At 41.6% G+C, this 12,471-nt stretch overlaps 3 protein-coding genes across 6 annotated transcripts in view; 2 read left to right on the top strand and 1 right to left on the bottom strand.

The window, feature by feature from the left end:
• Positions 1–1,267: 1,267 nt before the first annotated feature.
• LOC6740526 (putative hydroxypyruvate isomerase) lies at positions 1,268–2,297 on the top strand. Its single transcript, XM_002077316.4, has one exon. It carries the CDS (start codon positions 1,400–1,402, stop codon positions 2,192–2,194), a length of 795 nt encoding a protein of 264 aa, XP_002077352.2. The 5' UTR covers positions 1,268–1,399; the 3' UTR covers positions 2,195–2,297.
• Positions 2,210–4,652, bottom strand: LOC6739883. The gene is made up of 4 exons (XM_039297086.2): positions 4,309–4,652; positions 4,104–4,248; positions 3,035–4,041; positions 2,210–2,725 (listed from the first exon to the last, which is right to left on the bottom strand). The coding sequence occupies exons 1-4, from the start codon at positions 4,483–4,485 to the stop codon at positions 2,540–2,542; spliced, it is 1,515 nt and encodes a 504-aa protein (XP_039153020.1). The 5' UTR covers positions 4,486–4,652; the 3' UTR covers positions 2,210–2,539.
• Positions 4,653–5,133: 481 nt separating this feature from the next.
• Positions 5,134–12,471, top strand: part of LOC6739882 (mannosyl-oligosaccharide alpha-1,2-mannosidase IA) — a 49,012-nt gene continuing 41,674 nt past the window's right edge. Inside the window, exons 1-2 of one of the 4 annotated variants that reach the window (XM_039297073.2) lie at positions 5,134–5,344; positions 6,796–7,523. In XM_039297073.2, the coding sequence (XP_039153007.1) occupies positions 6,921–7,523 (603 nt within the window). In that variant the 5' untranslated portion in view covers positions 5,134–5,344; positions 6,796–6,920. Of the gene's footprint in view, positions 5,345–6,779; positions 7,524–12,471 lie in introns of those variants that run through there. The other 3 variants (XM_039297074.1, XM_039297075.2, XM_039297076.2) reach the window with 3 other exon arrangements.

The following is a 12,471-nucleotide window of genomic DNA, read 5'->3' as shown; positions in this document are numbered from 1 at the left end:
CATTTGTATCTTACTTCTGGACTGGACAAAACCTCAGTCCAATGTGAGCATTCGATATGTGAGCATAACACACAAGATTAAAAGAAAAAGAACTAAATTGCACATTTCAAACATACATTTTCTAAATATTTTGGTAAGACGAATAGGTCACTTTGGCTTAGGCGCGCTGCATGATATTTTACATCTTTCCAAAATACATTTTTCAAGCAACTTTTCTTGCAAACCACACGTGCTCCTGTACAATTTTTCTTGGGTAAGTGATTGTTGAATGTCCAAGTAGGACATCGGTCATAAAGTAATCAGTTTTTTGCCATAACTATAAAAATAATAGCCTGCATTTGGAATGTTATACCTTGTCGAGGCTTTCTAGCCTGTAGAGTGCCTCAGATCCCGAGATACGGACGGACAGACAAACATGGCTTATTTTTAGCTGTTTCAAACTTTTAAACAAATGTGACGCATACAAAGAAGGTCACAACACGTAGTTAAACACGTTACTCGTAGAGTAAAAGGGTATACTAGATTCGTTGAAAATGATGTAACCTAGTCTCCGACCTTATAAAGTGTACAACACGTCGATACGATTCGACCAAAATTTCTTAGCCACACCGAGTTAATTAGCGCGGCGGCTAGAAATTTAAATAAGCTGAATATTAATATTTAATTTAATATGATGAACTTACCACACCGCCAACGGCAAAGGAAAACATGGGGGCGTACCCACCTAACAGAAGGATGTTTCCCAGGATGCGAATCTGCCGGGATCGTTTTGATCAAATCTAACTTTATTCCATCTAGTTGGCGTGGGGTTTGCCGTACACGTATACAGCTAGCAATTCGGTTATTCGAACCCCATTCGTCACTTGGTACAGCTGTAAGTCACATCAGATTATTTAAAAAATTGCTAATAAAAAAAGCCAGAAAAAACCGAAACCGACAGTGATGAAGACGATGCACCAAGTGGCCCCGAAAGAGTAGAAATTTGAAGCGCAATGCTGCCTGCTTTTCAAAATTCACAGCTTTGCATTCGTTATACCAAATTATCATTTTATGCACTGCTTTTGTTTTTATTGGTTTGGAAATTAAAAATTAAAATGTTGGCCAAAACATGCGTCTTATTCAATGGTTCCCTTAACGTCCGCTAGGTGGAGTCAATGCTTTATATACAACGAGGGTTACAACTAATTCTTAGCAATGGTTCTGGTGCCAGCTAAATAACTAAAAACATACGTATGTATGTCACGCAAAGCTTTGGTCGAAAAAGCTCCGGCGCCATATGACATTGGCAGTATCAAAAGTCGGTAGATATAATATAAAAAACGGGTAATCGCATCGTTTTCCCCCAGTTGTTTACCAAGCGTGAACGCAGGCGGAGATTAGCGAACGGACAGCCCGGAAGATGGCACTCAAGTTTGCAGCGAACCTGAACTTTTTGTTCACGGAGAGGGCGACGTCGATCGCGGAGCGGATTCGTCTGGCCCACCAGAACGGTTTCCGTGCGGTGGAGATCCCCTATCCCGATGGCGAGACCAGCGACGTGGTGTCCGCCGTGAAGGAGACGGGTGTGGTGGTCAGTTTGGTCAATCTGGCCTTCGACAAGAGCGACGATCAGCTGCGTTTCGGATCCACCAGTGTGCCTGGCTCGGAGAAGCTCTTCCGTAGCCAGTTGGATGCCACCATTGACTTCGCCCGCCAGGTTAACTGCGGCAAGATCCATCTCACCGCTGGACTCTTCAAGGGCGGCCAGGAGAGCGACTACACAAAGACGTACACCGCCAATCTGAAGATCGCCGCCGATAGCCTCAGAGCCAGCAAAATGATCGGCGTGATAGAGCCAATTAACAAGTACGCCGTGCCTGGCTACTACATGAACTCGTACTCCAAGGCCGCTGGAATTCTGGCCGATGTAGCTGCGGACAACATCCAATTGCTGGCCGATCTCTACCACCTGCAGCATTTGCACGGCAACGTGTCGAAGACGCTCGAGGAGTACAAGGCACTCATCGGTCACTTCCAGATCGCCCAGGTGCCGCATCGCCACGAGCCGGACGTTTCCGGTGAGCTGGACTACGGCTTTGTGTTCAAGGCTCTCCAGGAATTCGGCTATGACGGATGGGTCGGCTGCGAGTACAAGCCCAAGACGACCACTGTCGAGGGTTTGGGTTGGGTCTCCAAGTTGGGCTACACGCTATAATTAACACATCACATATAGTTTGGCATAAGGAACTGCTCTGCATTTATTCACATGTATTTACACGGCTTACATAAAAATGGTTTAACCAAAATTCTCAATTCTATTACCTATTTGTCTCGTTGTCAAGGCATTTTCATGGTTTTTTTTTACAATTCAATCAATTGGAATTGGTTTAAAATGGTGCAGATCGTCTTATAAAATCGAATATAATATAAAGTCCTTTTTTTTTTGTGGAATTGTCATGTTTGCGTCAAAAGGTCATGGAATTGACCTACAGCAAAGTGTGGAATAAAACAGTAGCTACGATTAGATAAGATTAGATAGCAGGCAGATTCACGTATGCCATTAGTCGTGACTCTCGCTCCGAAATACCAGATTGGCATATTCGGCTATGTGGAGCACCCCGTGTTCCGGTGAGGCGATGTGCAGGTTCCCTCCATTGCAGAATTTCACGTTAATGTACGGATTGTGCAGCTCGGCCACCAACGTGGAGCAGGCCGTCGAGGAGTCACCTGTGGACTTCAGCATTTTCTAAAACGAATGAAGGTTATAATATGTGGGATTAGAAAGAAGAAAGTGAAGAACTACAACTACTTAAATGTCAAGTTTAATGATCACTAAATTGAATTATCTTTATAATTGCACTTAACACAATTATAAACACTGACTTAGCTGATAATGCATGCCCTCATTAAATTGATAATGTTCTTATTATTTAATATAAAGGGCATTAGCGGAAAACTAGAACACAGAGTTGGCCAAACCACAGAATATATATTCATTGTTTCACCACCTAATATCAACATTTGTGGCTAAGGCACTGTCAATCTATGTACTTACCATCCAGAATTCGTTACCCGGCAGGGCGTTTCCATCCCAAGCGTAGGAGACTACCAGCAGCATCTTGGCGTGCTCAGGATCAGTCAACTTTCGTGCTGGATTGCGCTTGGAAATGAGTACCCTGATGCCGCCCTTTGGATGCCCGGGAATCTCTATCAGCGATCCGTTGCTTAGACCGCCGCAGTCGGTGATCGAAAACCAGGAGAAGTGGACGAGGCCAACGTTATTAAGCCTGTTGCCCAGCGTGCGCATACGCTGCTCGAAGGTCTCCATGAAGATGCGCTCCTGCTGCTCTGCTGCCTTCCACACGCCCAAGCCGAAGCCCACGACATGGAGGTACGCCAACTTTTTCATGCGTTTAGCCCTTTCCTGTGTCTCCAGCAGCAGCAAGTCGAAGCTGATGGCGTAACGCCGCTTCATCACCAGATTGTCGAAGACGTCCATCTTGTTTTTTGATGGTCCGAAACGCTGATTGTCGATGACCGCTTGGCCGTGGATGAGATCCGGCGTGGCATAGAACTCGCGCCATAGTCGTCGATAGTCCTCTTCCCGCGTTGTAGCCGGCTCACCCAACGCCATTCCGTAGCCCCTTTCACGCGTATTCTGCTGACGTGCGATTACAATGTCCTGGAACTCCATTAGATTACGCCGCGACAGACGGGCTCCAATCATGCCCACAATAACCCCGCGGCGTTGCAAAGTTTTGGTGTGCCCATCAACGCGACCGCAATTGTTGCGCTCGCCCTCATTGAGAAACTCCGTGCGTGAGCTCACGGAAAGCAGAGCGGAGAGCTTGATATCGTCGTAGCTGAGCACGTTGGCCAGCACCAGAGGCGCCTTCTCCTCCCGAGTACCCACGGCTTCGAAGCCACTGACCCCGGACTGTCCGTTCAGCAGCAAGTACTTGTCGTTCTGGGCAAAGAAGCTGGCGCAGCGCTTTGCCAGCAGGCGATGCACAAATCCGCATAGCGATAAGTTGAAGTAGATGGGCCTTTCCACAGCGTTGCCTGTGGTGAAATGCGGCAAGTCGATCAGTTGAGAGGGCGATTTAGGCGTGAGAAATGCTTACCCCAACGACACTTGTGCTCCATGTACTGCAAGTAAAGGAACAATGTACGTTCGTGTATCACTGGATAGGCGGATGAAACCTCATCATTTATACGGGCAAGCCGCGATGGAGATTGACGATATACTTTGACACTGTTCACGCCGAACTGCAAGAAGAAAGTGGAAATGTAAGTCGACGTTGTCTGGGGGTCACCCAACTGCAATACCTCCAGCGGAAACATCTCGGACATCTTCATCACATCGCTCAAATCATGGAATCCTCCGATTGGCTTCTGCACCTGCCGGCAATCCTTTAGCAATTTGCGTCCGTAAGCAGTTAGATGCGGGGAACCACCGGTGACCGATGGCCAAACCTGATCCACTTCAGCGCCAAAGGTAGACATGGTCCTTTCCGTTAAACTTTTCAATTTACAGGTAGAGCTACTAATGTCACCTTTTCGGAGAGAAAGTCACTTTATATGTGAAAAGAATAATAATTTCACAATGACATTTAAATGCCTTGTGATAGAATTTTGGTGGTTGCATTTTGACTTAGTATTCTATGCGATATTTTATATGCTCATCGATAAATCTATTCGATAAGTACAGTTTACTTATAAATATTGTTAATTTTTCGCGGACTATTGGTGAGACTTAACATTAAAACAAGAAGGAACGCGTAAGTCGACTTCCCCGACTATCACATACCCTTTACTCAGCTAGTGGAAAGCGAACGAAAAATTTCATCATTTTTCTGGGATATCGCTAAATATAAGTGAATAAAATATGAAACAATTTTAAAAATGTTAAAAATGTCTACCAGTTAAATTCATTTAAACGAATCTAGTATACGAGTAACGGGTATAAAAATTTAGTAGCATTAAAACGTTCTTCTTTTGTTGTGTTGTAAGACCTGGATATAATGTGAGACTTTTATGCTTTAAATTGTAAAAACCAGACACAAATATGTATTCCAATTTTGTTAAAACGAATAAAGCGAAAGCGACTCATTTGTGTAAAATGCCGGTTCGGCGATCCGGTAGCACTGCCTCTTAGTGTGACCACAGGCCACTTCGGCATTGCGGGTGGAAAAAGCGGCGGGCACATTGTGGATCGGATCCAAGCTGTTTTTGGTCGTCTCGGACTCAAAAAAAAAGAAACGTAAATCCATCGGTACTAAACGCGATTGTGGAAGGCGCCTCGTTCTTGTGATACCTCTGCCGTGAATCGATGTTCGGTTTGCCGAAAATAATAAGGTGGCAGGTGAAACGCTCATTCCCCTCTCGCTCGCACAAACACACCTCCTGCCAGGAACGGAAAGTAACAACAAAAACAACTGGAAGAAGCGGCTAAGGTGGAAGCGAGATGGAGTTAGCAGGATGGATGCTAGTGTGGGAAAGGAGAGCGGAGAGAAGACAGAAAAATCAAATCCAAATCTAAAGATTCATCCCTTTTTTCTGTTGCCTCTCTTTCGTCACCTCCTTTTTCCCGCTCTCCCCCATCAGCTGTGTCTCTGTGTTCTCTTTTCTCCACGGCTCTTTCGATTTTCATTTTTTTTTATTGTTTGTTTCTGTGTCTTTTTCGTACGGTTGTTTGGCCAGCTAACGGTATTCCGTAATAAATGTTATTGTTGTCAGCCCGTTGTGTTGTTGCAAAATATTGCGTGTTTCTCTCCGACCTCTCTCTCATCATCCTATCTCGCCCCGTCCCTGTCTGGCCTGCAGTTTATGCAGGCCTACAAAATCGTGATTTATTCTAGATCTCAGAAGTAATAATGAACGCAAATACACCGCCCAAATGGCGAATTTAAGTGTTGAAATGTGCTTATGAATAAAAACCATTACTAATTTCAAAGGCCACAAGTCATTAAGTTATTTCACTGCTGTTGGAATTATTTACAAAAGCCGTCATTAACATAGCAACGCATGTTATTGTTAGGAGTAAGCAAAAATAGATCATGGATTTTCGTAAGTGTAGGCTTGGCTATAAAAAGGTTTTTTGTACTTAAAAGTAAATTTAAAATTGAAATGGTAATTTACTTATATAGTGCTTAGTTTCTTAGGTCGAGTGCAACTAGAATGTACCTTTAATTTATTTCTTGTATAACTCTTTTTGGGTTATTGCAGGATAAGCCTATACTTGAGTAAAGTTTTGTTATAGATTTGGTAAACTGTGCCAATTAGATTCGTCAATGCAAATGCAAACTAAAATTGCTATGCAAAATCGCGATTTTTGCAATGCCCCGCATAAACTCGTGTCTGTGTGTTTGCCACGTTTCTTGTGTGTGTGTGTGAGTTGCCGCTCTTCTTTTTTTTCCTCCACGCAGCGACATCGCATCGAATTACCTTTGTTTTTGCTGGCAGTTCATGTCTGTGTTTTCTTTCCGGCATTTCGTTTTTATTTCGTGCTCCTTTTTTGGCGCATTAACGTATGAGTGTGTGTGCAAACAACCGAAAATAGCCAATAATAACAATAAGAATGCACTGCCATAGAGAGAAGAGAGCGAGAAGCGGAGAGAAAGGAAAAAAGAGAGTGAGAGAGGCGGCAAGAAAGTTAAACAGCTGAGTGTTAAAAAAAAGAAAGTTCACGAAATAAACAAACAAATAATAGTACTCCTGTCGTAAAAGTACATATTAATGAAAGGCAACAATTATTTCCCTATTATTATTTCCAAAGGCGCCCATAAATAATCTTTAACCTTTTCACCAAATCAGAGAACATAAACATAACTTAAATTAAAAAGTCCACCGCCAATGCCCGAGAAGACTACAGTGAAACAATAATACAAATAACCCAAAAGAATCAGTTAAATCGAATTGAAGCCAATAAACAATCGACCATGTATCGCATCAGTCCAATTGGACGCAAATCAAACTTCCACTCGCGCGAAAAATGTCTGATTGGACTCGTCCTGATAACGTTGTGCTTCCTCTGCTTCGCCGGCATCTTCCTCCTGCCGGACAACTTCGGCAGCGATCGTGTCCTGCGCGTCTACAAGCACTTCCGAAAGGCCGGACCGGAGATCTTCATCCCAGCGCCGCCACTCGCCGCACACGCCCCCCATCGCAGCGAGGATCCGCATTTCATTGGCGATCGCCAGCGTTTGGAGCAAAAGATTCGCGCCGAATTGGGCGATATGCTCGATGAGCCACCGGCTGCGGGTGGAGGCGAACCCGGACAATTCCAGGCGCTCGCCCAACAGGCTCAGGCTCCAGCTCCCGTCGCCGCTCAGCCGGATCAGGACGAGGGACACGCTGCCATTCCCGTTCTGGCCGCCCCAGTTCAGGGAGACAATGCCGCCAGCCAGGCCTCGTCGCATCCACAAAATTCCGCCCAGCACAACCAGCAGCAACCACAACTGCCATTGGGAGGCGGTGGCAATGATCAGGCGCCGGACACACTGGACGCCACACTGGAGGAGCGACGTCAGAAGGTCAAAGAGGTAGGTGGTTCACACTTGATAGGTCGCAATACGACCGATGGCCGGTTTTCAGATCGATCCAATGCGTTTTGATATAAATAAAAACTACGGTACTGTACTTCAAATCAAAATGATTAGTACAAGTATATAGTATTTGGAATGTGGATATATTTGCAAATATCTTTTATTGATTGCAGTATCGTTTACCATTGTAATGCCTGGAGATTATATTGTTAATCGGGTCAGAAAATCTTATCTTAAAATGAACATGGGTAGCTTGAAAATACCTCTTTTTAAAAACAGAAGCAAATATTGAACTCTCCCGAGGTTATCGCTCCGTTTTTTTTTTTATTATTTTTCGTCTCAGCTCGATTTCGCATGAGTTTTTTTTTTTTTTTTACTGCATCGTCTTTTTTTTATGCTCTAATTTGGCATTTATTTATTTTATTTCTCGGGCTATGTGTAATTTGTTCTTCGTTTATTTTCTTCTCTCAACTTGACAACGTGGGCAATTATCAGCATTCCGCTATTTATACATACACACATATTTCCCCCACAGCCAGTCCCAATTCCCCCCGTCCCCCGTCCCGCGTTTCACGACTTCTGTGCTCCCCTTACTCAACTTCCGCGACAATCAGTTCCTACTAATTGTTTGTGGAGACGGGCGGTCCAATGCAACGAATGTGCCCCTGGTCTTTGCCAATTCGTCGAAGAAATCTTAAGAAAAGGGTTTATGCGCCACGCTGTTTGACGAACGTGTGTATATCGTTATCTTTATCTTTGTCACATTCCCATTTGAAGGATCTTTGCTGCTATTATTAAAGGTTCCATCTAGTTTCATAGTTTCATCTTCGTAGGGAACCGTGTAGGATTTAGAAATTCCATAACAAATTCACAAGTCTCTGCGTGTCTAATTTTTTGTACTCCGTCCTCGCTTTTGTTTCTCTTTGATTCCACTGACCCAGAATCCGAAATCTCTGTTTCTGGCCCCTCGGGCGTTTAATAGAAAACAAAATTTAATAGAAAACCAACCGACTGACTGACTGACTGACTGACTGACTGACTGACTGACTGACTGACTGACTCACTGACTCACTGACTAATCATTTAGATCAGCAGGCAGCGAAACTAACATATCCAGATCGTCGCGACAACAGAAAATGCTGAATAATAAATACATATGTACATACATACATACATGTATAGCGAATCTAGAGTCTAGAATCCAGTATCAAGCTGATCAACGCCGCCTTCGCTTTTGTTTTCGCTTGATTATTATTTCTCGTTCTAATTTATAGCTCTCTGAATATGCGAAGAAGTCAGAGAAGCGAATTTGCGCTCGGTAACAAGGGGCAAATCAATTGAATTGAATTGAAATGAAATTTACGGAGAATAACACGCCAATCGTTGTGATAACTTAACCTATTTTCCCACTGCGGCTTTTTACTTTTGGCCAATTTCGATTCGCAGTAAATTGCCATTGCTATTCCGATGAATCTTTGCCATTTCCAGTTTTTAGTTTCGCTTTCAATTTAGCTACGATCGCAAACAAAATGGTATTCAAATAAAGATTTGAACCCTCTTCTCGATTTTACCTTTCATTTCATTTTGGTCTCTCGTTTTCGTTTCTTTCTTCTGAATACACTGAAAATTGCTAGTTACGATCAGAGATTATTGTAAAACAGTTGAGTAAATATATATGTGAAAAGTTTAAAAGACTCTTAATATAGACACTGCAAATCATTGTCACTGTTAAGGTGTTAAACAATTGGCTTTAGGACACAAAACACTTTTATTGGATTGCTATATCAGTTAGTACAACCATTTGCAACAGTCGCCTCTCAAAAACTATAAACGCATTCAATTCGAAAATAAGATTTATTCCCTTTAAGTACAGTTTTTTATTATTGTACTTAAAATTTTACAGAAGTTTATTTCTCTGTTCTAATCAATTTGTTTAAGTGTCAACAACTTCGTATAAATTGCAACTTGCGTGCTAATTTTCTCGCAATCCCAAGTCTAACAATTACAATTTAGTTATTTTTAAGTCTGGCGACAAACGGCCTTGGGTAGCAAACCCTCCCATAATTGTATATTAGCTCAACCCCTAAACTGTTAGAATTGAATCAATAAACCTGGCGAGGACAGACATAACCTCACACCAAAGACATATGTATGGTTGGTTCTGTAATGGTATTACGAGCAGATGACCTGCGACATGCAATGCAGCAATGGAGCATTGGGGCAATGGACAAAACCTGATGGAAATCGGAATTACTACTTAGTTACAGAGTACCTACCTACCACTCAGTGCACGGTTGACAGTTTTCGAACGGCACTCAACGAACCATTAAAACACACATTAAAAACCCATCATCAGCTGGACGGTAGTACAATCTGGTCACTGACCATATCCATATAGTCGATGGGATGGTATTATGCATTTATAATCGCAGCGCACAATTTTCAGGGCTAGTTGGGCATTAAATACACGTTATAATTGCAATGGCTTTAGCACGCTTAATATTGGAGCAGACTTATTGAAAGAAGTTCAAAATTATTTGTATTAAGATTGAATTTTCAACCATATTTTAGTATTTATGTGTAGAACATGAACTGCACGAACTATCCTTGACCAAAATAAGTGAGAAACACGATGCATAGATTGAAATTTCCAACATTTCTATTTCTATTCATGCCACCAGTTGCTATTCTTTGGGTCCGAAAAAAAGGGGGCTGGGACCTTAGAACAATGTTGACCCATTTGGGTGAGGTCTCTTTTGTTAATTTAGTCATTGCGTACATATTTACTTTGAGTACAGCAGTGGCTCACAGTGGAATTGACCTCGAATAAGCTGGCCACTTTAGTTTATCTTGTTTCTGCGGTCCGAAAATACTCTTATGAATAAGTAGACAGCGGAATCAGCAAAGCATTTTATCAACTGATTGCTTGAAAATGGAGTAATCTCTAAGTCGATAAACGAATATTAAAATCAAGGCAAGAAAACTTGAAATTTTGGAATCAACTTTTTACATAAAAAAGAAGGAAATAAACCGTATTTGTCGTAAACCAATTCCAATCATGGAATGTCATACCTCGTTGAATTCGTAACAAAATTCCCTATCCAACTGTATTCAAAATTTGAAATTCAAATTTTTTGCCATTTTTCGCAAATTTTGATGATGGTACCCCTTATCGAAAATGCGAAAATTGGTCAAAATTTTTATTTTTTTGAATCATAAAAATAGGGATAGGGATAGTTAGCTATGCTTATTAGCAGCATAGAACAGTCGTCATTTTAGCGGTGATATCGTTTTTAGCCAAGTTATGGAGAAAACCCCGTTTGTAAATATCCGAATTTTGGCTATATAATTATTTTGTTTTTTTGGGTAAAAAATAATCAGTATTTTCTCAATAGCAATAAAAATAATTGCCCAAAAAGGGAATGTCATACCTCGTTGAATTCGTAGCAAAATTCCCTATCCAACTGTATTCAAAATTTGAAATTCAAATTTTTCGCAAATTTTGATGATGTTACCCCTTATCGAAAATGCGAAAATTGGCCAAAATTTTTATTTGTATGAATCATAAAAATAGTGATGGGGATAGTTAGCTATGTTTATTGGCACTTCAAAGCAGTATTTATTCTAGTTGTGCCACCTTTTTTGGTTATGTTTATGTTTATAAGCTTATGCAGAAGAACTGGCCCACTGTTCCGTAGGTTTGAACTTTCTGTCTAGTTCGTAATCCTCCCCCATTTTCGGACTCCGCTTTCACCAAAAATCGTGCTGGGCATACAAACAAGTAGCGAAATGGAGAGAAGAATACAAAATATAATATCAGAATAGAGCAAATGTGTCAATAGCCAGGCAAACTTCCAACGGGCATTACGACGGGGCTTGCCACAATCGGTGGCATTATTCCGATGACAGAAAAAGAAGAGCGGCGGGGAAAAAGTTATTTAGCGAGTCGGGGTGTTCGTGTGTTAGCATGCTGCCATTATCATGTTTAGACAGCGCAACAGTTGGTATATTTTGCTTTTTTTTCTGTCGAACATACATTATTGTGTACCACAAATTATTGTGGAAGCCGCTCCACGATTTAATCTATTCCCTGGGGCATTGCGAAATTAAGCCATATCTATTAGGCATTTTTTATAACCATACTGGGATTTATGTATTAACAAAAAAACAAAGAATGTTTCAAATTGGTTTTGGAGACTTTGTGCTTTCATAACGAAAATTCTGTTGGTAATTTCAAAACACATGTTGCTCTTCCAGAGTGTTTAAAAATAGCCAAAAATGTAGAATTTGAAATAACTTTGTAGAGATTAAAAAAAAAAAAAAAAAAAATGGTGACAGCAAGGCATGTCAAAATAAACATTTTCGACTAAGTGAACAGATTGCGGGTGATATCAACTATTTAGTTCTCAATTTTCAATTCGTATTATTGCGTAAACTTGCAATTTCCCCAGCTAAATCAGCAATCCAATTCACTTTCAGTTAATTGTATGCCGTAATAATTAGACCCCACTTATAAGGTAGTTCAACTGTGTGAAAATAAATAAAATTATCCCACGAATCACAAGTTTACGCAAGGCAATAAAGCGACAGGTTTTTCAACTCTTCCAAAGACGAGCGCCAACATATGAAAATACAACTTGCTAAAGCTTTTTATAAGTGCAGATCTTTGAAAAGTAAGCATGCTAAACATTCTGAAAGTTCGTATCGAAGAACCCAAGCTGACCTTTTCCATTTTCCAGCAATTGTGAGTTGCCAGCAAGTAAAGTGTTACTCATTTTAGTTCTGGAGAACCTTTCTCCAACATCCATCGATGTCGACTGAACTTAAAGGGGAAGAGAAATGTTTTTGTTTCGTCGTGTTTCCATTGCCATTTCGTTCCGCTGCAGTTGTTGCTAAGCTCGGCGAAAGCTTCTTCGCATTCCAAAAGCTTTTCGAGCTTACACGC

Source organism: Drosophila simulans, chromosome X (assembly GCF_016746395.2).
Source record: "Drosophila simulans strain w501 chromosome X, Prin_Dsim_3.1, whole genome shotgun sequence".
NCBI classification, from domain to species: Eukaryota; Metazoa; Arthropoda; class Insecta; order Diptera; family Drosophilidae; genus Drosophila; species Drosophila simulans.
The sequence above is the reverse complement of the archived record's forward strand: the minus strand, read 5'-3'. Positions and strand labels throughout refer to the sequence as shown.

What these genes read in the sequence shown, in the direction of transcription:
- LOC6740526 (XM_002077316.4), top strand. Translation starts at nt 1,400, where the DNA reads ATGGCACTCAAGTTTGCAGCGAACCTGAACTTTTTGTTCACGGAGAGG.
- LOC6739883 (XM_039297086.2), bottom strand. Translation starts at nt 4,485, where the DNA reads ATGTCTACCTTTGGCGCTGAAGTGGATCAGGTTTGGCCATCGGTCACC. An exon ending in CCGAGATGTTTCCGCTGGAG is followed by an intron (nt 4,249 to 4,308) that starts GTATTGCAGTTG and finishes TTCTTCTTGCAG; the next exon opens with TTCGGCGTGAACAGTGTCAA. An exon ending in CGGGTAACGAATTCTGGATG is followed by an intron (nt 2,726 to 3,034) that starts GTAAGTACATAG and finishes CATTCGTTTTAG; the next exon opens with AAAATGCTGAAGTCCACAGG.